Source organism: Lichtheimia ornata (assembly GCF_029851405.1).
Source record: "Lichtheimia ornata isolate CBS 291.66 chromosome Unknown scaffold00002, whole genome shotgun sequence".
NCBI lineage: Eukaryota > Fungi > Mucoromycota > Mucoromycetes > Mucorales > Lichtheimiaceae > Lichtheimia > Lichtheimia ornata.
The window spans coordinates 639,232-660,455 of NW_026695322.1; the positions used below are offsets into that span (position 1 = coordinate 639,232).

A 21,224-nucleotide genomic window follows, 5' to 3' on the forward strand; every position below is an offset into this window, starting at 1 on the left:
CCAATCATTCTAAACATGCTCTTCCAAAAAGAATCAACTTTTGAATAACGATGAAATCTATGTACAATGAATCTAGAAAGAGAAGGGTGTAGCGTTGGATGGGTGCTATTGTTGTGTATTGCCGAAGAGCGCCGAGAACGACTCTTGATCATATTGGAGTAGTGCATCGATATCATCCTATTCATTGTCTCTTTTAATCAATGTCCGTCCATGAACACAAACCTACATTCATTGTCTTACCTTGGCTGCATCTTGTGTACAAGCTTGGAATAAGCGAAAGGTATCTTGTAATGTGTGTCGCATTTCCTTATCAGAGGATGACTCTCCCTTGGAATAATGAAGCCAACAAGTCGCAAGCCCCTTGAGAATGACTCCTTTAAATCGAGTGATCCTACCCAACATTTCATTCAATCCTTATGTCCATACATCACATGTATAAATATATATATACCTTGGCCAGCATGTATGCATCACAGTTTGTAATGATTCCAAGGCTATCTTGTTGAGCTCGTAAATAGACATGCCGAGCGCTTCAGCAATAGCTCCAATGGTGGGCTGTAAAAACAGGTCAATAACAAAATTGATCATTGCGTCGAATCCATCCATCCACTTGCTTTGAGATAATAAACACCCAAAGGTCCTAGTTCCATGTAAAGTCGACTAACGGGCCGTAATAGTGCTTCCAAATGTCGTGTCTTGGTTGCTGCAGATTGAAACCCAAGGATGACACCATTTACCATCACTCTCTCATATAACTGAACCCGTTCTTTGCTTCCAGAAGCCTTGGTCTTGTCGATAAGATCCAGCAGACATGGATACGCTGCATTGAGTAATTGCACGTCGTTCTCTTGGGATAAATAAGTGAGACAATGAAAGAGGGCCTATAAAAGAGAGTCAATGATACCTTCCATCAAGAATCATACTTCTTTCTCATGCCTGCCTCAATATAAACATTATCGATGGATGAACGGATGAGTAGCTTTGAATCCAGTTTTGCCACAAGTTGTCGAATGATATTGGCTCCACGCACTTTGTAGGAAACGTCATAATCATCCAAGATCAACAAAGTCGCTGGTATCATTTGGGGTAAAGCAGCACCCAATTTCTCGCCCTGTACGTGTATATGTAAATCACCCAACGAATATGCATAGTAATCCCATATGCTAACTTACAGGGCAAGTATTGACGATCCATTCAATCACGTTTACTTGGTCGTACCCATGCTGTGTCTCCTTCCACGTCTGGTTTTCCAAATGCTCAGAATCAATGCGTGGATCAGCATAGCGCGTTTGCCGAGTGTCGAGTGCAGGATGTTGATGGCGAGCAAATGCTTGTCGTAAACTGCCAAGTACGTCCGTTAAATGAGTTGCCAGGATATGATTAGAGCGGTCGGCAAGGCGATCATTGGCATCGCAACAAGTGCTGGTATAAAAGTGGAGGAATGCTTGCTGGTGGTGATCGTCGTCCATGTCGGGTTTCAAGAGAACCTGCCCAGTCTGTGATGTGTGGAGCCCAAGTGTCTACTTTCGGGTGCATAATTTAATTCACGTGATCCTTCATTCATTATGCTAGAAACCCACCGTTGCTATGTAGCGAGGTATAGCGTGAATGTTTATTATGCAATGTAAATGATAAATGGGAATAATATACAATGGATGGATCCTATTTCCAAGCATCTCTCTTTGACTTGTCAATGATATCAATGGGGTCTCCTCCTTTCAACATGTGCAATTCTCCGGAATCCCAGAACTTTTCGAAACGCTCCCTGACATCAAGAATACCCTTATTGTTCTTGTACTCCTTGAACCACTCTGGATGTTCCTTGATCTGCATTTGCAACCACTGGACATAATATACGGACTTTTCATAGCTGCAACGAGGAGATTTGCCATCCTTTTTCAATGATACTTGGCCATCCTTCACATCAATCATGCTCTTGGTGATCTCTCTGTACTCGCGGAACAACAAATAGTGGTCATTTTTGATCTTGAAAAAGAAATCCTTGTCGTCTCGCTTGCATCGGATAACAATGCCTTCAATGTCTCTGTTTTTGTATTTGCCTGATTCCTCAATTTGATCCGCCAATGCCTTGACTTCATCCAAGGTGTCATACTTGTCATAATCAATGCTCCTGAATCCAAAATGACGTGCGATTTCCTGGACCTTTTCAAATTCCAAAGTGCGCAGTGAAGACGTGTTGTAGTTGATGCCATGCAAATAAAGACCACTCTCTTTGGGATCGTATCGTAGCACATGTTCTTCGAATTGATCATCACATAGCTCTGCCACCAAAGTCACTTTGTGCTTGTAAATCCACGCAGCCAGGTCGCTTTCTTTGAGATTGACGGATTCGAGATGTCGTAGCAGCCACCGATAACCCACACCGCCATGCATGGTAGGATCATCTTGTGGTATTGGGAGCGTGTGTTTGGAAGTGACCACCGCGGTTGATGCATTCAGGGCACCGATAAAGATAATACATCCATTCTCCTTGGCTGTTGCATAGTATGGACCTTTTGTATCAGACTTTAGACTAGGCCACTGTAATAAGATAGATGGGTGGTGAGTATAATCATAGTAGCATTGGCAATCCATCTTTTATTTACCTGTGTACTATCCGTTTCATGCAAGTTGAAAAACTTATCATAGCCTCGCACCACAATCGAATACTGAGCATTCACATCGTCCAATGTAAACAAGCCTCTCGCCTGTGTTGGCAATCCATTCCTGTTCTTCTTGTAAATGTTCTCGCGTACAGTCCAGCTTCGCCATGTCGTGGTTGTATCTCGCACATTGAACACCTTGGACCGCACCTTTCGACGATCTCGCTCTTCCAGGTCATGTAGCTTGTCGACGGTTTCGTGATCTCGAGACGATGGGGCAAGTATAGGGATATCCATGGTGGATGCACTTGGTGGTGTGGTGGTGTCGGAGACAAGGATTGAAAGAAGCTACACTGAACTCACAATGTCGTTTTTATGCTGCCTTTTACATGCAACATGAGTCACTACTGCGCCTTGTTGCTGCGGATACAGCATTCCACCACAGTGGTGGATACATTCCATTGGTACAAGTATCTCCTCTTTTTATCGCCATGAAGATTCAACACTGCTTACATAGAGTATGGAAGCCCGTAGCTACTTACATAGTAGTGCTCGACAAGACACACGATGTTGCAAAACGTGCATCTTTATTACAGCCAAGTCAAAATTGCTGGTGAGATTGATCCTCTTTATGTACTACCTCAAGCTACGTCGAAAGCCAAGCACTGGATCTTTTATTACAGAGACAATCATGTATAATAAATCATCATTTTGTCAATAAACGCCCATTACTTTTATATTCTCCATACTTGCAGGGAGATAAGCTTTGGCTATTGCATAGTTGGTGAGAGGATTACAAGCTTTAGGGAAAAGGATGAGGGAAGAAAATCATAATCCAACAACACGCACTATGCACATTGCCACCCAAGAAAAGCACACCACTTGGCTTACGCATTATCATTTTCAATTAGAAGACAAACTAAATGCTACTTGATAACGCATTATCAAACATACAAAGAGAATAGTATATATGTTTATCAAAGAACATGGTTTATTGATTACGATACTAGAATAAACAAGTAGCTGTTGGTTTCCTTAAGCCAAGGCTCAAGTACTCACAGGGATGACCACGAGAAGGTCGCTACTCAACCATCCCCAACCTCTACCTGTAGGCACCAATTCCAGGTCGACGAGGCCGCTTGTTCATGCCACTTTAAGGTGCCGGACTTGACGCGCCAAAACCTCGTTTGGAAGAAACCATGCTTGTGTCTTTGAGATAGAAAAGTGTAGCATGTGTTTAGTGAGCGAGAGCAAATAGGTTAAGAATACTTATCTTCCCTCCTAGTTTCCTTCCAATGAATCCTTTAGCATTACCCAAACAAGAGCCACTTGTTGGTATCTTTGGATAGCGGTCTTTTATTAGTGCACCCTGGACACTGCTACCGGTCTGCATTTCGTCCTCGGCCAAACGCCCATACAACACGCCGACACGTAGTGGGCAGCCAGTTTACGAGGAATGGCCAACATCCTTGCTACCTCCGTATCAAGATCTGCTGGGATTCATGGAAGCCTTGTGTGGAAACCGGGCTAGTGAGGGGCGGCAATAATGATCCATCCCTTGTCCCTATAAACAACATGACAATGTGAGCAAGACAAGTGACAAGAAACGTAAAAAGCAACTTACTATGGCCAAAGCATCGTAAAAGTGTGAAAAGGACGGAAGAGTTGGGGCAATCAAAGGCTGCGGAAAATGGGCGTTTTTATGAAAGAGAAGATAAATGAGAAGTAGCGGCTCTCAGAACAATGGTCATGGGTTTGTGTAACCTGTTAACTTTTCCCATGGTCTTTCTCGTGTCGTCCCATCGTCCCATTGACACGCACATACACACACCACACACATACAGGTGCCCATATGTACGCGTTTCCTTCCTAAAATTATAGCGTGTTGATCTTGTATGGTGATAATGGTGGTTGTTAAAGTAAAGGAAAAAGTGCGTGTAAGCGAATGTAGAAAAAATATGAATCTTCTCGATACAAGTTGGGTATCGCAGGAACTTGATGCAGCTCTTGGCACAACCCAATTATAGTTCGGTGCGCGTTCTTCATGAGCAGCTTGTGCCGAGATTTCAACATTGGTTGGAGCAATACATGCGCTTTACAGCATGCATCCCGAATCAAAATGATCACGTCCACTCGTTACACCACATATGATCACGCCCACTCGTTACACAAATACGCAGTACACGAAATCCGGTCAATTGGTAAAAGATGTGGTGCATATATATTAAAAAATGAAACAACTCTAACGACAACCATGAATTGCTATTAAGATATCCAAGGATTGAAACGAAAAGTGCTGGTTCTTCGTATTCTTGTTTTTTTTTGTTATTTGAGTAGTGGCACTCGAAGAAAAATGGGCACTGATTGAAGGGGATACGTAAAAGAAGTCGACAACAAAGAAGCCTTTGTTTACACTTTCATGATAAGGAATGTTCCCACCCTTTTCTAATCTACTTTATCTGCTCCTCTTCACATGCATGGCCATGATTATGTATCTCACGGATGTGTTGCGCATTAAAACATACTGTGACAAGAACGATAAATGATCGTGTCGTGTAAGTGAATGACTCTTGACAGGATAAAGTGATGGTATTGACAGAAGCTCATGGTGGAAGTTGTTGCAGCCAAGCTGTCAAACGCGTCAACAGTATGATTTTGACATGTGACGACGATGTGGAGCGAGTTGTGGATTGATTTGTGCGACCGAACCATTTTGTCCTGCTGCCTGTGAAACCTCCCCCCAAAGATCCAGGCCTTGTCACCGAACTATTAACACGCTTCCATACCCAATTTCACAGCTACATGCATCCAGCTCAACAACGCCACTGGATTCCTCAAGATTGTGATAGGTAGGGATAGGTATGCACTCGTGCCACATTGTATCACAGCCCACTCTTTCTTAAACGTTATGATTTAGGCTTTCAATGGATCAAGCATTTGGAAGAAGCACCATTATTGGATATCATTGCTGTGAGTTTTATTATTATAGTTGAAAATACAATCATCTATTTAAACCTGTATACAATCCTCCCTATCGTCTATCGGCATATGAACAAGGAAGCTTTAACGTATGTAATGTGATAAAAGCAACAAAAACGTCTCGATACGATGATGTAATGATCCAATCTCTCTTTCCGATCTTGGAATTTCGATCCTCCCTTTCATTCCAGAAGCCAACCACGTGGATCACATAGAATCTGTGGGCCCCATTGTGTCATTGTATCCTTGGTTGCTGCCGTCATAAACATCTTCATCCATGATCGCAAGCTAGTTGCTACGCGTGCCTCGACTCCAATATCCAATGTCATCCATGGGGCCAAACCGCCTTTCGACAAAGATATGCAATCCCTCTCATACACGCCATCCAATCCATCACCATCCTCAGCCGTATCCACGTGACATGTTCCATCCTTCCTACTGATGACGAGCCGAATAATCAAAGCAATCTTCCAAATCACTGCATTTGAATCCATCCATCCATCCATAACCATTTCAAGTCCAATAAGAAAGAGCAGCTCAACCAGGTGAATGTTGCTTGTATTGCGGTGCATCTGATAGGTGATATAGCGTCATCCATAGGAGTTCGTACCCATCAAAGCAAGTTGCTGCACGTAAATCCATACAATGGCTATCCGCTGTTTACGTGAAAAGGGGTGGAAGACAAGTTGCTGCAAGTAAAGAACGCTGTTTGAGACAACAGAGCAAAGGCATTGCTAATCACAACTGCTGGATGAATGCTGCTATCTTTGGCTGTGGCAGAAAGGTGTGCAAGAGCGTGTGTTGTAGTAGAGTGACAAGGTTTTGACCACCATACGGGACAAAGGAGAAAAGGTTTTGCTAATTGCAACCGCTGGAATGAATGCTGTTACGATTGGTCGTGGTAGAGGAATGTACAAGAGAAGGTGTAGTGTCAGAAAAGGTGTGTTGTAGTGGGGTGCACACGCCATGGACTTGCCATTCAGTCAAAGGCTTTCGGATCAAGGCAATCGTAGGATGGACATGATGGGTTGAAACAGGACAATCGTTCGCAGGTGATAGTTGTACTTGAATGGGCCAACAGTTGAGAGTGGGAGGAAGAGGCAAGAAGCTGAGAGTGGAAGAGTTGCAAATTAACTTGAATGTTCTGATACTTGGATGATACTTCTCTGTTTGAGTGTTGTTCAGTCAAATCCTCTCGTATCAAGAAAGTTGAATGATGAGCATGCTGGGCTGGAGCAGGACAATCGTTCACATGCATTGAATTGGACAACAAACGTGAATGGAAGGAATGGTCTATTAGCCGGCAGTTTACAAATAACTTACCAATTTGATTCTTCTGATATTGGATGATGTTTCTGTGTTTGAGCGTTTTTCAGTCAAATCTCATCGGATCAAGAAAGTTGAATGCTGGGCATGCTGGGCTGGAGCAGGACAATCGTTCGCAGGTGGTGGTTGTATACTTGAATGGGGCAACAGTTGAGAATGGGAGGAAGAGGAAGGAGTGGAAATTAAATACACAGGTCGGATACCTCTTGTATAAATGCATGAACACTGTATACATCAATCCTTGTTATTGTGATTGCCCCTCTCCAACTTGAAACTTGGCCAGCACCTTCGCTGGATCTGCTGATCAACATGGTTTTAAAATGATATCATGCTCATTAGAAAATATTGAATGGAAGGGTGTAATGGGGCATTGACTATGCAAGTCGCACTACATAGGCAAAGTGATGTTGACACACGCGTCGTTGACAGGTTGCTGCATAAATGGGATGGCGGCTAATTTTAGAAAGGTGTATAAACAACATCCAATAAGGAAGATGTATAAGTTATCATGTGTATGACAAGTCATGGTTCCCATATCACATTGGAGTGTGAGGGTGGAGTGCGCAATTTGCATAAACCCAATCAATACAAATGCACACGGATCTGGCAGTAAGCTATATCGTTGGGGAGTCATCGTCGTGTGAAACTTACCTTCTCTCTTTAAGGTCATCCCACTCTTTATTGTATCAGAAAAGGATAGGGAAGCATTAGCCGAGATCAGGCACAAAGGCTCAAACACGAAAAGTGGCCATTAAGGAAACAGAGTGGGGTCGATTGTTTTTCTTTCGGGATGTTTAGGAGATGGCAATGCAATGGAGATTATCGGAGACCATAATCCATCAATGCAAGAGCAGCAAAGTGGTGCATGATCACCAAAAATGACGCATAATCGGGATAGACGCAGTCTATAGTATAGTCTATAATAAGAAAGAGATGTCGCAATGGAAAAACAAACAAGCGATATAGTGTCTTTGAAATGCATAATAAACAAGCAGAGAAGGGAAACCCTTTAGTAACGATGATATGAATACATAATAGAAACATGGAGGGCTGGATGGGGATGATACAAGGGAGCAGATAGTCATCATCGCGCGTCATTGATATGGTAACTAACATGATGAGACTATTTATCTATCGGAATGCGCATGATCGATGATGATTCGTATCAGGGCGACACACTTAAGCACCACCGTCATCGTCGTTCCCGCGCCTTTTCTTCCTCTTCCTTTTACTTTCTCATACACTCATGACAGCAGACACATTCACTGGCTACGCTGCATTGGAACCTTTGAACGTTGCAGCTAACAAGACCAAGCTCGAAAAGTTCTCATTCAACGCACGACCTCTTGATGCTGACGAAGTGGAAGTACTCGTTTCTGCATGTGGCATGTAGGTTTCCATTGACTCTTTATTGTTCCAATGCACGCTTTATTCATTGACTTTATGGGATAGCTGTGGCACTGATATTCACCAGTTGACTGATGTAAGGGGGATTTGTTGACTCGATATATAACCAAGCATTCACACTGATGATAGGGTTGGGGTCGTGCTACTTTTCCTCTTGTTCCAGGTCATGAGTTTATTGGCCCAGTAACCGCTGTTGGTGATGCAGTGACCGAACTCAAGGTGGGCGATCGTGTAGGTGTCAGCCCCGTCTCTAGATCTTGTGGTACGTGCGTCGAATGTACATCCTCCCATGGTCAACTTTGCCCCACAAGAGTGCCAACCTACTGTGGTGTCTACAAGGGTTATCCTACTTATGGCGTAAGTTGATTTGTCAATGTAAGCTATTTGTTGAAGAGGCCATCGATTGACATGGGAATGATTTAGGGCTATGCTAACAAGGTGCGTTTGCAAGCATCTTGGGCTGTCAAGATTCCTGAAAATATCCCGGATGAGGAAGGTGCCCCTTTGTAAGTTGAGATGATGGTGGCAAAGATGATGATGGATGATCAACTCACTTGAAGAGATCACTTTTTAGATTGTGTGCTGGTATCACTACATTTGCTCCATTCAAGCATGAGAACATCAACGAGAACTCAACCGTGGGAGTTGTTGCTATTGGAGGATTGGGCCATCTTGCTGTAAGTGATGTACATATAAATATGTGTAGACAAACAAAGTGATCTCATATTGCATATTTCGGATGACAGCTTCAATGGGCACGTGCGAAGAATTGTAAGCGTGTGATCGCCGTATCAAGTTCGAAGGCCAAGGCTGCTGAAGCAACTGAGCTAGGAGCTACCGATTTTATTGCTCTTCAAGATGGCATTCCCAAGGAGTATGTGAAATCGGTGGACTATTTGTTAGTATGTGGATCTGGCAAATCCACGGATTGGAATCAGTTGATCACGCTTATCAAGAACCATGGCAAATTGATCCTTATTGACGTACCTGAGCAACCACTTTCCATATCACCTACGCTTTTGGTTTACAGCCACATTAGCATTGTTGGTACTTTTGTTGGCAGTAATGATGATCTCAAGGAGATGCTTGCATTGGCCAGCGAGAAAGGAGTTCGACCATGGATTCAAAAAGTGGGTAATTCATTGGATGAAGTGAATCGAGGTATCCAGACTGTATTGGATGGCAAGGCTCGTTACCGTGTGGTGATTTGTGGTCAAGGAAGAGAATCAAATTAGACACATACATTCCCTTTATTGGTGTAGTCAATCTTTTTTGTAATGGGAAACAAACAATAGCGTCAAACAAAGCATGAATGTTTTTCCATGGTATCCAATCAAAGTAATCATTTGGTGAGCAGCCATGACTCACGCTGGGAAACCGTTGGATTGACGGGCAGTTAATATCCCGTATCTTGCTTAAATCTTGCATCATCTCCCTTTTCTTTTCAGCAAACCACCTATTTCACTATGGTAGCAGCAGATAAACTTGACTGGAACAACCTCGGCTTTGAGTATCGTGAGACAAACGGCTATATCAAGTACACTTGGACCCCAGAGAAAGGTTGGGATCAGGGATCTTGGGAAACCGATTCCCTCATGAAGGTGCATGTGTGTGCCTCGGGATTGCATTACGGTCAGCAAGTAAGTAGTATAGTATCATGCGTTTATTGAAATATGATATTGACAACAATGCTATAGTGCTTTGAAGGTCTCAAGGCTTTCAAGACCAAAGACGGACGTGTTCGTGTTTTCCGACCCCAAGCCAATGCATCACGTATGAGACGCAGTGCCTCAGCAGCATTCATGCCTGAGGTGCCTGAAGAACTTTTCATGGAGGCTATTCACAAGGTCGTAAGCAAGAATGTCGATTACGTTCCACCCGCTGAGACCGGTGGCTCGCTCTATCTACGTCCTTTGATCTTTGGTAGTGGTGCAATGATTGGTATGGGCATGGCTCCTGAATACACATTCCTTGTCTTTGGTACACCTGTTGGCAGCTATTACAAGAGCGGTGTCAAGGCCGTTGATGCTTATGTGGTCGATGATTACGATCGAAGTAAGTTTTGTATACATGATTTCTTGACATGTTGACTTATGAATGTCATATAGCTGCACCTTTGGGTATGGGCTCATACAAGCTTGGTGGCAACTACGCTCCTACTTTTGGTCCCATGAAGAAGGCTGCCGAAAAGGGTTTCGCTATTACTCTTCACTTGGATGCCAAGACTCACACCTACATTGACGAATTCTCCACATCTAACTTTGCAGCTCTCACTGCACCTGGTATGTGTGGTGATGGATGATGGATTGGATTTATCATATAAATTGACAAGATACATCGCCCCATGATAGATGAGAATGGCATTCGTACCTTTGTCACTCCCAATTCAAGCAGCATCCTCCGATCAGTCACCCGCATGAGTTTGGAAGATATTGTTACCAAGCTTGGCTGGAAGGTCGATGAACGCCCTATCAAATTCAGCGAGCTCGAAGAGGGTAAATTCGAAGAAGTTGCCGCTGTTGGCACTGCTGGTAAGTGAACATCTCGTATGATCCCTCAAGCAATATACTCATACCAAAAATCAACAACAGTGATCATCACCCCTGTGAAGAGCATTACTCGTGGCGATCAAGTCATCAAGGTCGGCAAAGATGAAAACATTGGCAAGGGTTTCAAGACTTTGTACGATTATTACCGTGGTTTGCAAAAGGGCGAGATTGAAGACTCCTTTGGCTGGCTCTGGCCACAAGAAGGGTTGTGAGTTAGCCTCTCTCATTGCTAGAATATAACCCCCACCCCTTTTGTTTCCTATCACCATGTATTATTTCTGTTTTTCTTTGTTTTCATTTATTGCTAGAATGAAGCTTATATCTGAGTTTGTTGTAAGGATAATGAAACGCTTGATTGTGATTATCGACCTGCATGAAACAAAGAACAACATGCCATTAGCAAAGTATAGCAATCTTCAATAAGCACACTTACCAAGCCATCCACCATCCACCACTGATAATTCGCCATGTACATAATCACTTGCACGACTAGCAAGATAAACTACGGGTCCTTTAAAGTCATCGGGTGCACCCCATCGTCCGGCAGGAATACGTGAAAGGATCTCCTTGCTTCTTACAGGATCATTTTGTAATGCTTCATTCAGGTCTGTTTTAACATACCCAGGTGCAATTGCATTGACGTTGACACCGTGTTTGGCCCATTCATTGGCCATTGCTTTGGTGAGTGTTGAGAGAGCCCCTTTGGCAGCAGCATACGCTGGTACACGAATACCACCCTACCATCATTCCTATGAGTGATCCGTTTCGATGGCGATGATTACAAATGGTGTACCTGAAAACTCATCAAGCTTGCAGTGGAAATGATTTTCCCTGAACCTTTGGGAATCATGTGTCGGGCAGCAGCTTGACTCATAATCCACACCGACTTGAAATTAGCTTGGATTACTTGATCGAATTCATCTTCCGGGAAATCAACAGCGCTATCATCCATCATCATGTTTCAATGAGTAATCTCATTCACACATCAATTGGGATATATACAACATACTCATGACGCTTTTGAATGCCTGCATTGTTAACAAGGATATCGAGCGTGGGAAACACTTGCAAGGTACGATCAATCACTGTACGTACGGAAGCTTGGTCGCTAACATCCAAATGCACAATCTCGGCGCGACGTCCCAAAGCACGAATCTCATCGCGCACCGTGGTATCTTCCAAGTTGCGTTGTAACAAGCAAACGTCTATTTATACAACTAGTAAGACGCGTGTGGTTGCATGAAAATCACGACATTGGAACATACCTGCGCCAGCTTCAGCAAGACCCAAAGCCATGCTACGTCCAATACCACGAGTGCAACCAGAAATAGCAGCGTATTTGCCAGAGAGTGAGAAGAGTGATAAGGTGTCAGACATGATAAAGAGCAGTGAGAAAGGTGCAAGTCGATGGATGGGGGAATTATATAAGAGAAAAAGATCCGTGATATCCTAATTTAGAATAGTGTTTAGTTGTCATGGTTCTTACCCACTACTATGCATTCATGATTACTCTCAGCGCTTTTGCTGTCATTTTTATGTTGAGGAATAGGATGCTGCTCTTGGGTATCATTCACCATACATACTTTGCGCTTGGAGGACGATAGACAGGTATCCTTGCATAATTTTCAGGTCCATTCGGATTAGGTCAAGCGTAAAGGAGAGTTTTCAGCAGCGTGTGTACAATCTCGGGAAAAATGAGGAGGATATTGCTCTTTGCTGCATAAGAATCAATTCTGGTGATACCATGGTTACATGTATGAAGGGTTTGAGTTTCAAGTCTAGGTGCCTGTTGTCATTTACGCGTTTTTCTTTCCGCACCCTCTTTATACAAATCATGCCACCTCATTCTTCCAACACACGTACATCCACATTCTCAAGGAACACAACAGCTGCTACTTCCTCCCTTAAACGTCGACAGCAACAATCTTCTTTTGCGTCAAGCAAACCAGCAACAAAACGACCAGCATGGGACATTCGGGTAGGCAATTGATCCTGTTGGCTTTATTAGACAACATGCTGACATGGCTATTGAAGGGACGAATGCAAGATATGGAAGATCAGTTACAAGACAATGAGGATACGAGTAAGTTTGGACATGGTCATATGGGTGTATAGGTGGTATCTAACGGGCTTTTTTGTGTGGGGTTTGGATAGTCCACAACTTGGAAAAGTACCGTGATAGCTTGAGAGGCGTGAATACCAAGGAGATGATTCTACAGATTTCCAAGACGAAGGCTGATCTTAAGGTAAAGCAGCAGGATGAGAATGAGAAAAGGCCATATATGTAAGCATGGGACACTTGCTAGGCCATTGAGAAGAAGAACAGGCTAGAGATTGAAGGTCTCAAGGACAAGCAGCTGATCCATGAACAAGAGCTCGAAGACAAGAAGTTGATCTATAAGGTGCAGATCCCGTTATTGGAAGAGGAAATCAAGCAAGCGAAGCGAGAGCTTTTAGAGCTTGAGCAACAATCGAATCAAGAAACAATTGATCATGCACAACTTCAGGTAAGGGGATCATTGTGTATGCGGAGGTGATTTGAATTAACACAGCTTCATATAGGCAAAAGCTGTCGAATGCACCAAAGCATTCAAGGAATTGAAGATGCAAATTAAGGAGCTCATGTCAAGAACAGAAGTAAGTTGTGGTGGGATGATGGTTGATTGATGATTCATTGAGCTGATTGTGATCTAGCATGGAGAAGAGCTTCTTGCTGAGCGTGAGCAATTGATTGATCAAGAAACCAAAGAGCTGGAAAAGGAAACTGAAAAGCTGGACAAGTTGCGTCAAAAACTCAAGGAGGAAGAACGCTTACGCCATCATCTGGAAGCTACTGTGGAGGAACTCAAGGCCAAGGCAAGAGATGTTCGACCTTGGAAGGGAGATGCTGCTTCTGATTAAGTACTCTCATTCTATTCCCATATCAGATGTTATATCTTGAATGCTGATGCCGGTTGCGAGACTGAATACCACCACCACCACGCTCCTCGACAAGATACCATCGACATGATTGCCAAGAGAAACGGCGGATCAATCCATCATCTTTTTTCCCGATACGGCGGAATAGCGGATCATCGTTATCAGCAAAGAGCCCAACAATTTATCAACACACTTGCACAAGCTACGCCGGCATGGCCAACATACACCCATCACCATCACTGTAGCATCAGCTAGAATCGTCAATTGACAAGGGAATGAATCTCTTTTGGATGGATCAATGGATGGCTTATTGGATCATTTGTGTTGGAAGCTTGGAATTCGGGAAAACATTTTCATCGTCATTTTACTTGTTTTGGGTATTTACATCGGGGATCGATCGGTGTGAGGCGATTATATAAGAAGCGGGACCATTTGCGTATATACTCATTTCTCATCCAGATGATATTTTCTTGATTGTATGACAACCACCACTACAAAGAGCGAGCTGGAGGAGGAGAAGAAGAGGACACCAGACAATGAACCATTCTCGATATATACCTCGTCACAAAAGGTTGCTATTGCCGCCCTTGTCTCCATGGCAGGCTTGCTTTCACCATTGACCGGCAATATCTATTTCCCTGCACTCAATTCGGTTGAAGAGGTCAGCATACACCAAACAGAAGAACGAATGGATCAATATGATATTAACTTGTTGCATGTGTTTCAGGACTTGCATACAACAACGGAGCTTGTGAATTTGACAATCACCCTGTACATGGTATTCCAAGGTGTTTCGCCCGCCATTTGGGGAGCATTTGCAGACGCATGGGGCCGACGGCCAATCTATTTGACAACACTCGCCGTTTATATTGGTACAACAATTGGATGTGCACTTGCTCCAAATTATCCAGCCCTACTTGTTCTTCGCATGTTGCAAGCTTTTGGATCAAGCTCGGTCATTGCTATTGGTAAGGTTCTTTTATATCCTGAAGATCGTGAAAATACTCAATTGTCCATAGGTGCTGGTGTTATTAGTGATATCGCACTTCCTTCTGAGTAGGTCTTTGTGGGATGGATTAATGAGGATCAAGCTGCACATTATCTGATACAGGTGCATCATCATTATAGACGAGGTCGACTTTCAAGTCTAGTTGCTTCAGGACAAATCCTGGGTCCTTGTATTGGTCCAATTATTGGAGGTGTTCTTTCAGAAGCAGTGTCTTGGAGGTGAGTGATGAGTGATGTTTATGGTGATTGATATACTCACATGATGGGCTATCTTTCCAATAGATGGACCTTTTGGTTTCTTGTCATTTATGGCGGTATTGTCTACATGTGCTTGCTGCTTCTGTTACCAGAGACATTACGCATATTGGTTGGCAATGGATCGGGATATGCAAATCCAACACCACTACAATGGATCAAACACCGTCGACTAGACATACCCAAGAATACAACGAGCACCATTCAAAGGAAGAAGCCCAATCCACTACGACCATTCATTTATCTCCTTCAGCCTGATATTGCGGTGATGCTTGTTTTCTATGGGATCATCTATGCAAACATGTATGCCTTGATGGTGACCATCCCAAACCAATTTGGTGTTGTCTATGGTCTCAACGAGCTGCAGATGGGATTGTGCTATTTACCCTTGGGTGTCGGCTGCGTTATTGGTGCTTACACTAATGGCTACTTGATGGATCGCAACTTTCGAGTCGAAGCCAAAAATTATGGATGCGAGCCCAAGGTGGGGCGTCTACCAATCGATTTTCCTGTATTTCGTTGTCGATTACGCACAACATGGATCAACATTATCTTCATCGACATCATTGCTATCGTGTATGGATGGCTTTTGCAGCAACATGTTCATTTGGCAGCACCCCTGATTCTTCAATTTGTGTGTAAGTCCTTTTGTTCTTATCATTTTGGATGACGCATCTTATTCACCACCGTTTACATTGTAGATGGCATAAGCATTATGGGTGCCAATAACACGTTTCAAACACTCATGATCGACCTATATCCTGGAAAAGGTGCCTCAATCACTGCGTCCAATAATTTCGTTCGCTGCTTGCTAGGGTAAGGGAAACTATGGTTGATATTATAGTGGTCTCTAACATTGACTTGGTACATTTTTATATAGTGCTGTGGCCACTGTGGTGATTGATCCAGGCATCAATGGCGTTGGAGTTGGATGGATGTTTACGATTTTGGGTCTCATTATGACAGCATCGAATTTATTGCTCGTCGTGTTGCGGATATATGGGCCTCGATGGCGTAAAGCTCGTATGGAAAAGCAAGAGCAGTCTTCCAAGCATGCTACAACATATTAGGTTGCGCGTTCCTTTGTTGCATTTCATCATAGACCTTCATGTTACTACTACTCATTTACCACTTGTCATTCATAATCTGCATGTTTTCATTGTCTCTCTCGAATACAAAATTGATAAACGGCATATGTAAAGTATCATTGTCTCGTGTTGCTGTCCTTAAAAAATGGTGTGGGTCCTTGAATAAAACCTATTGCTGGTGTCAGCAGATCATACATTTCTGCATTGTCGATCAATTGGTCTTGGCAAGAAGCAGTAATAAGCATTATACAACATGGTACTGTAATACCCTGCAAGGCATCATGGGATGCATTGGTTGGCCGTGCATCTTCGCATGCATTGTAATTGTTAGCCTTTTTCGGATGTTCGCATGTAATCAAGGGATGTCCTTTTGAACGACGCTCTGTCAGGTGGAATCGAGTCAAACATATCATTGAAGCTTAGGATCAGTGTCACAGTATCGTACGACTATTTAAGGTGGCAAAGGACTCTGCAGCACCCGCAGCGGATGCAATAGCCTGGATATAGTAGGTATTATTATATGTTGGTTCCAAAACATGGTGCTTCTCAATGGCTCTCAAGCTATCCCTCACGATGCGAGTTGTATTGGATCCATACGGCACAATGACAACGGCTGAAAACGTATCACCATGGCAACGTTACATGGATGTTGCAAGGTTGTGCAGCCTAAGCATGATAAGGAGCTCCCGAAAGGGTTATGCAGCACAAAGCCATCCATTGTACGCAAACACGGAACTACCAGTTAAAGCAAGCGGATGCATGTACAAGCACGATATGGGAGGGATATGCCACTTACGGCTTGTCGTACCAAGCATTGCTGTCTCATCATGGGGATGATAGTCCGACGGCTTTTCTCTGCTACAGGTGATATGAAAACAGCAATAATAAACGAATTAAGCATTGGCATGAGCGCGTTTGACAACAGCAATTGCTCAAGTATATGAATGCGTGTATGTATGGTAGCACGAAGAGTAGGCGGTGATAGTCGAGGTTGAATACAAGGTTGTATGATGTGAGCGTGCCCGTGACCTCTTGCCTGTCTTCTCCCACACAGGCCTCTTAATTTCTCATTCAACTGCAGTTCATGGGACCTTGTGTACCTCATTGTATCTAAACCATATACGACATCGGCATTACTTTACTGCTGTGCCCTAAGTTTTATAGATGCTTGATCCGAGATTGCTACATTTGCGTGGTAGCTGTGTAACCACCAACCACTGATGCTGTAGTTTTGTTGTGATGGCAAGATGGCGAATACAAGTTTGTTGTTTATAGGCAAAGAATAAACAAAGCAAGGCTTCTTGCATAAAGAATCGGGGCGTTGTAGATCATTCTTTTTTGTATGCACGAGAACCGTTGTGGAATATAAATCACGAATGTGTAGAAAAAAAAGCATGGGACACAAGCATACCTCGATTTGGCAGATACTGTGCCCACTTTCAACAGGTATCAATCGGGCCAGCTCCTGGATAAAGACTTTTACGTTCTCGACCCATGAACCAAAGTGCAACCCACGCACGGGTCACCCATACATAGATGTGCCATTTACAATAAAAGAGCTTGTACATTACTAGAGTGGGTACGTGCACCCGTGTGGTATTAAGAGCTAACTTTCCCAGGGCACTCACGGGGGAGGTTTGCATTGTTATATGCAGGCCCACCATTAGCGATGGTATTCATCATGCTTACCTTATTGCCCCTTTTGCTGGACCTGGAAACACTGGTGACCATACACATTATTGTAACGCTTTACTCGCCATATCCATCATGACGACATGTGCACATAAATGGTTGGGTCCTATGGAAACATATGGATAAAGGAAAAAGATAGCAATTAGTAATGAAGGCTTGGTGCTGGCAACAACAAAACTCCACACCCACAAACTTCATTGTTTGTTTGGGACATGATGCTAGTGGAGTTGGAAAACATGGCTGTTTTATTGTTCCTTTCCCCACCTTTTGTCGCCAGCAATCATGGCCGATAATGTTTCACTCACCCTGAAGCCGACAACTCCGGTATTCTCGTGATAAGACAAACAAAAAGGTCGGATTACAAGACCACATGGAACAAACAGAAGATCATTCCCTTGGTGTGCTTGTTAGAAGATGATGCGACCATTTGTGCGTATGTGTAATCTTGTTGTGTACAGGTTAGCTTCCGGATACAATGCACCTTTTTGGATTGAAGACATGCATCATGTCACATTTTGAGTAACTGATAACAGCACACACTTTTCATCACTCCCCGTGTTCTCCCTCGCTGTTATATAAAGACTTTCCCGACGGCTTTTTCTCTCCCCGTGTCCCTTTCTTTTTTTCGTTATCTCTCTTTTTTTCTTATTGCTCTTGCTTATGCAAATATGCAAATGCAAACGCTTCATCCATACGCGCCGACTTTGTCACCGCCAACAACGGCTCCACGCCCTCTGCTCGATAACGAATGCAATGACATGATGGATTCACCTACCACCACAACGAGTAGTACGAGTATGCCATCATCTGCAGCCACGAGACTTTCCGGTGGAATTCAATCAGGAGACCGTGAATGTGTTTTATTCCCCACCTATGCCATGCGAAACCCACAAGGTAATAACAAAACAACAGCTGAAAGGAATGATCATCATCGGTATTGCCGTATTCAGTCAGCTGACCACCCAAGTTTGGTGTAATAGACTCATCAGAATGGCTCATTCGTACCAAGGGCTGGGCATTATCACACAACATTTCACCTGCCAAACAACGTATTGCAATGGGTAAGCAAGCATACAACAGCGTATTTCTCGTAGCACGCGTTGCATATGGCAACTACGGAACGGCTCGGCTAATTATAGAGTGTGGAATTTTGTAGGTGTCACGAAAAGCTTTGTGGGTTCAGCTGATCGACCCTCAACAGCCTTATTTGAGCAGCGGTTCAAGTACTTTTTGGCCAAAAACAAAGGCAACAAACAATTCGTCATAAACGCTGTCGGCACAACAAGTGTTTTTGATTCTCGTCGACCTGCTGTTACGACCACCAACAATGCTACTACTTTTAACAGCTCATCTACTGCACTTACTGAAACCACTGAAACTACTGCCGTTGCCGATTGGAATGATGAAGATGATGATGATGAGCAAGTAGCAGTGGCTGCATCCAAGATTGAGCCATTCTTTGTTAGCGGCACATCACGTCGCAGCTCAGCTGGTTCCAATGACTCTGGTTTCCAATCAGCTTCAGATGAAACAACAATCGCTAGCAAACAAGATTACCACCACTATGAGCATCATTTTCCAGACATTGATCCCTTCTTGGCATCACGTCCTGGTAATCCACTATCAACAATTTTGGATGGTGGCCGTTCCAAATCTTTTTCACCTTATGCCGACAACAATAACAACATTGCATCAGAGTACCAATCACACACTATTTCCTCCCCACAAAACACCGACCTTGATCTACTTGACAACTATTTACACAATCAGCTGACTACTACCTCGATTGAATCCGCCTCCGATTGTGACAACACGTCTTCGTCCTCATGCACATCCTTGCCCATGACCACATACAGCGTCCAGTTGCATAGCGATAGCAATGGCATTGTTGATGGTCATTTTATCATTCCTCATTCTCAAGTCTTATCATGGGCCAATGAACAACATCATTGTGATGCACGCATTTTGCACTTGCAATCGCTTGCAAACACATTCCTACCATCCTATGGCACCGTTTCCCTTGTCGAGCCATCGGGTATCTCGATCATCTCTGACATTGATGATACCATCAAAGATACGCAGATCCTTGCAGGTGCTAAAACGGTATTAGCCAACACGTTCTTTAAGCATTGCAGAGATGTCCCTGGTATGGCTGAAGCCTATATGCGATGGGTAAGTGCTCAATTTTTTCCCATGACAACACCATGTAACTTACAATGCTTTATTCAATCATAGTATACCCAAGGTGCTTCATTCCATTACGTATCCAATAGCCCCTTTCAGCTTATGCCAATGCTACAAAACTTTTTACAATCTTGTGAATTCCCATCGGGTAGCATGCATTTGCGCGAGGAAGGAAGTTTATTGGCAAGGCTTGTTGAAGTTCCTGGCAAGGCCAAACGTGATGCGATTAGTCAAATCATCCGAGATTTTCCACAACGCAAGTTTGTTCTCATTGGGGATTCGGGTGAGATTGATTTGGAAATCTATGCACGTCTTGCTTCGGAATTCCCTGGTCGTATCCTCAAAATCATGATCCGTGATGTCTCAACAACACCCTCTTCTTCCCCCACTCCCGAAGATGGAGCAAAAAAGCAAAATGGCAATGGCCTTCTTCGTCGCAACAGCACAACATTGGCATCGTTATTTTCCCGAAAACAGCAAACATCAGCATCTTCAAATGAACCACGTTTAGCCAAAGTGGTCAATTCCATCACGCCCCTCCAAGCACGACTTCTCAAAGCAAAAAGGCAATGCCCTGATGTCGATATTGTTCTGTTTCAAGATGCACAAACGCTCAAGGATGATACCGATATTCGTGATGCTCTTTGGCAATCATGGGATGATCAGGCATCTGCATCATCTGCATCATCCTCTTCATACTCATCATCATCATCATCATCATGAATTCACCTACCCACCCCCTTTCTATAACCTTATTTACTGTACATGCTACATACCGCCTTAAAGTCATTAATCACGTTATGCCCCTTGCAAACGCACACACCAACACCACCATCTCACGCATCTTCATCTACTACTACTATCATACCCCCACACTTTTCACACCCTTTCCGCATTTATTACTAGACCCATATGCTCACGCTCTTTCCCATGTTGTTTGTATTTTTATTTCCCCGTTGTATGCAACTTGTATAGAAAAAAGAAAATATTGTGTATATACCCATCAACAAAAATGCCGTTTTGTGAATGCATGATACAAAAAGAAACTTCTGTGTAAGCCGCGGGAAGAGGCGGGATCTCATTCTGCAGGGTTGTTTGTGTACGTGTATGTATGTTTACATACATCATTCAAGACGCTTTTGACTTGGCAGTAAACTGTCTCCATTTGAGCACGTGCCCCACTTTGCCACTCCTCACACACGTCAACATACAAA

At 43.5% G+C, this 21,224-nt stretch overlaps 8 protein-coding genes across 8 annotated transcripts; 5 read left to right on the plus strand and 3 right to left on the minus strand.

The window, feature by feature from the left end:
• Positions 1-105: 105 nt before the first annotated feature.
• Positions 106-1,469, minus strand: O0I10_000725 (uncharacterized protein; the record flags this gene model as incomplete). Its single annotated transcript, XM_058480831.1, has 6 exons — positions 106-177; positions 241-391; positions 452-555; positions 615-881; positions 953-1,111; positions 1,173-1,469. 6 exons carry the CDS (start codon positions 1,467-1,469, stop codon positions 106-108), a joined length of 1,050 nt encoding a protein of 349 aa, XP_058348395.1.
• A 193-nt stretch (positions 1,470-1,662) lies between these two features.
• On the minus strand, positions 1,663-2,900 carry O0I10_000726 (uncharacterized protein; the record flags this gene model as incomplete). Its single annotated transcript, XM_058480832.1, has 2 exons — positions 1,663-2,541; positions 2,607-2,900. 2 exons carry the CDS (start codon positions 2,898-2,900, stop codon positions 1,663-1,665), a joined length of 1,173 nt encoding a protein of 390 aa, XP_058348396.1.
• A 5,254-nt stretch (positions 2,901-8,154) lies between these two features.
• On the plus strand, positions 8,155-9,550 carry O0I10_000727 (uncharacterized protein; the record flags this gene model as incomplete). Its single annotated transcript, XM_058480833.1, has 6 exons — positions 8,155-8,297; positions 8,361-8,391; positions 8,445-8,672; positions 8,739-8,821; positions 8,890-8,992; positions 9,062-9,550. The coding sequence occupies 6 exons, from the start codon at positions 8,155-8,157 to the stop codon at positions 9,548-9,550; spliced, it is 1,077 nt and encodes a 358-aa protein (XP_058348397.1).
• A 231-nt stretch (positions 9,551-9,781) lies between these two features.
• On the plus strand, positions 9,782-11,076 carry O0I10_000728 (branched-chain amino acid aminotransferase; the record flags this gene model as incomplete). The annotated part of the gene is made up of 5 exons (XM_058480834.1): positions 9,782-9,955; positions 10,013-10,370; positions 10,424-10,597; positions 10,667-10,846; positions 10,907-11,076. The coding sequence occupies 5 exons, from the start codon at positions 9,782-9,784 to the stop codon at positions 11,074-11,076; spliced, it is 1,056 nt and encodes a 351-aa protein (XP_058348398.1).
• A 204-nt stretch (positions 11,077-11,280) lies between these two features.
• On the minus strand, positions 11,281-12,241 carry O0I10_000729 (2-deoxy-D-gluconate 3-dehydrogenase; the record flags this gene model as incomplete). The annotated part of the gene is made up of 4 exons (XM_058480835.1): positions 11,281-11,601; positions 11,658-11,805; positions 11,874-12,069; positions 12,130-12,241. 4 exons carry the CDS (start codon positions 12,239-12,241, stop codon positions 11,281-11,283), a joined length of 777 nt encoding a protein of 258 aa, XP_058348399.1.
• Positions 12,242-12,698: 457 nt separating this feature from the next.
• On the plus strand, positions 12,699-13,765 carry O0I10_000730 (uncharacterized protein; the record flags this gene model as incomplete). The annotated part of the gene is made up of 6 exons (XM_058480836.1): positions 12,699-12,842; positions 12,899-12,947; positions 13,019-13,110; positions 13,171-13,371; positions 13,427-13,501; positions 13,559-13,765. The coding sequence occupies 6 exons, from the start codon at positions 12,699-12,701 to the stop codon at positions 13,763-13,765; spliced, it is 768 nt and encodes a 255-aa protein (XP_058348400.1).
• A 613-nt stretch (positions 13,766-14,378) lies between these two features.
• On the plus strand, positions 14,379-16,116 carry O0I10_000731 (uncharacterized protein; the record flags this gene model as incomplete). The annotated part of the gene is made up of 7 exons (XM_058480837.1): positions 14,379-14,444; positions 14,511-14,751; positions 14,803-14,839; positions 14,912-15,010; positions 15,074-15,684; positions 15,748-15,862; positions 15,927-16,116. 7 exons carry the CDS (start codon positions 14,379-14,381, stop codon positions 16,114-16,116), a joined length of 1,359 nt encoding a protein of 452 aa, XP_058348401.1.
• Positions 16,117-18,500: 2,384 nt separating this feature from the next.
• O0I10_000732 (uncharacterized protein) lies at positions 18,501-20,733 on the plus strand (the record flags this gene model as incomplete). The annotated part of the gene is made up of 4 exons (XM_058480838.1): positions 18,501-18,720; positions 18,807-18,887; positions 18,983-19,998; positions 20,062-20,733. The coding sequence occupies 4 exons, from the start codon at positions 18,501-18,503 to the stop codon at positions 20,731-20,733; spliced, it is 1,989 nt and encodes a 662-aa protein (XP_058348402.1).
• Between the last annotated feature and the right edge of the window lie 491 nt (positions 20,734-21,224).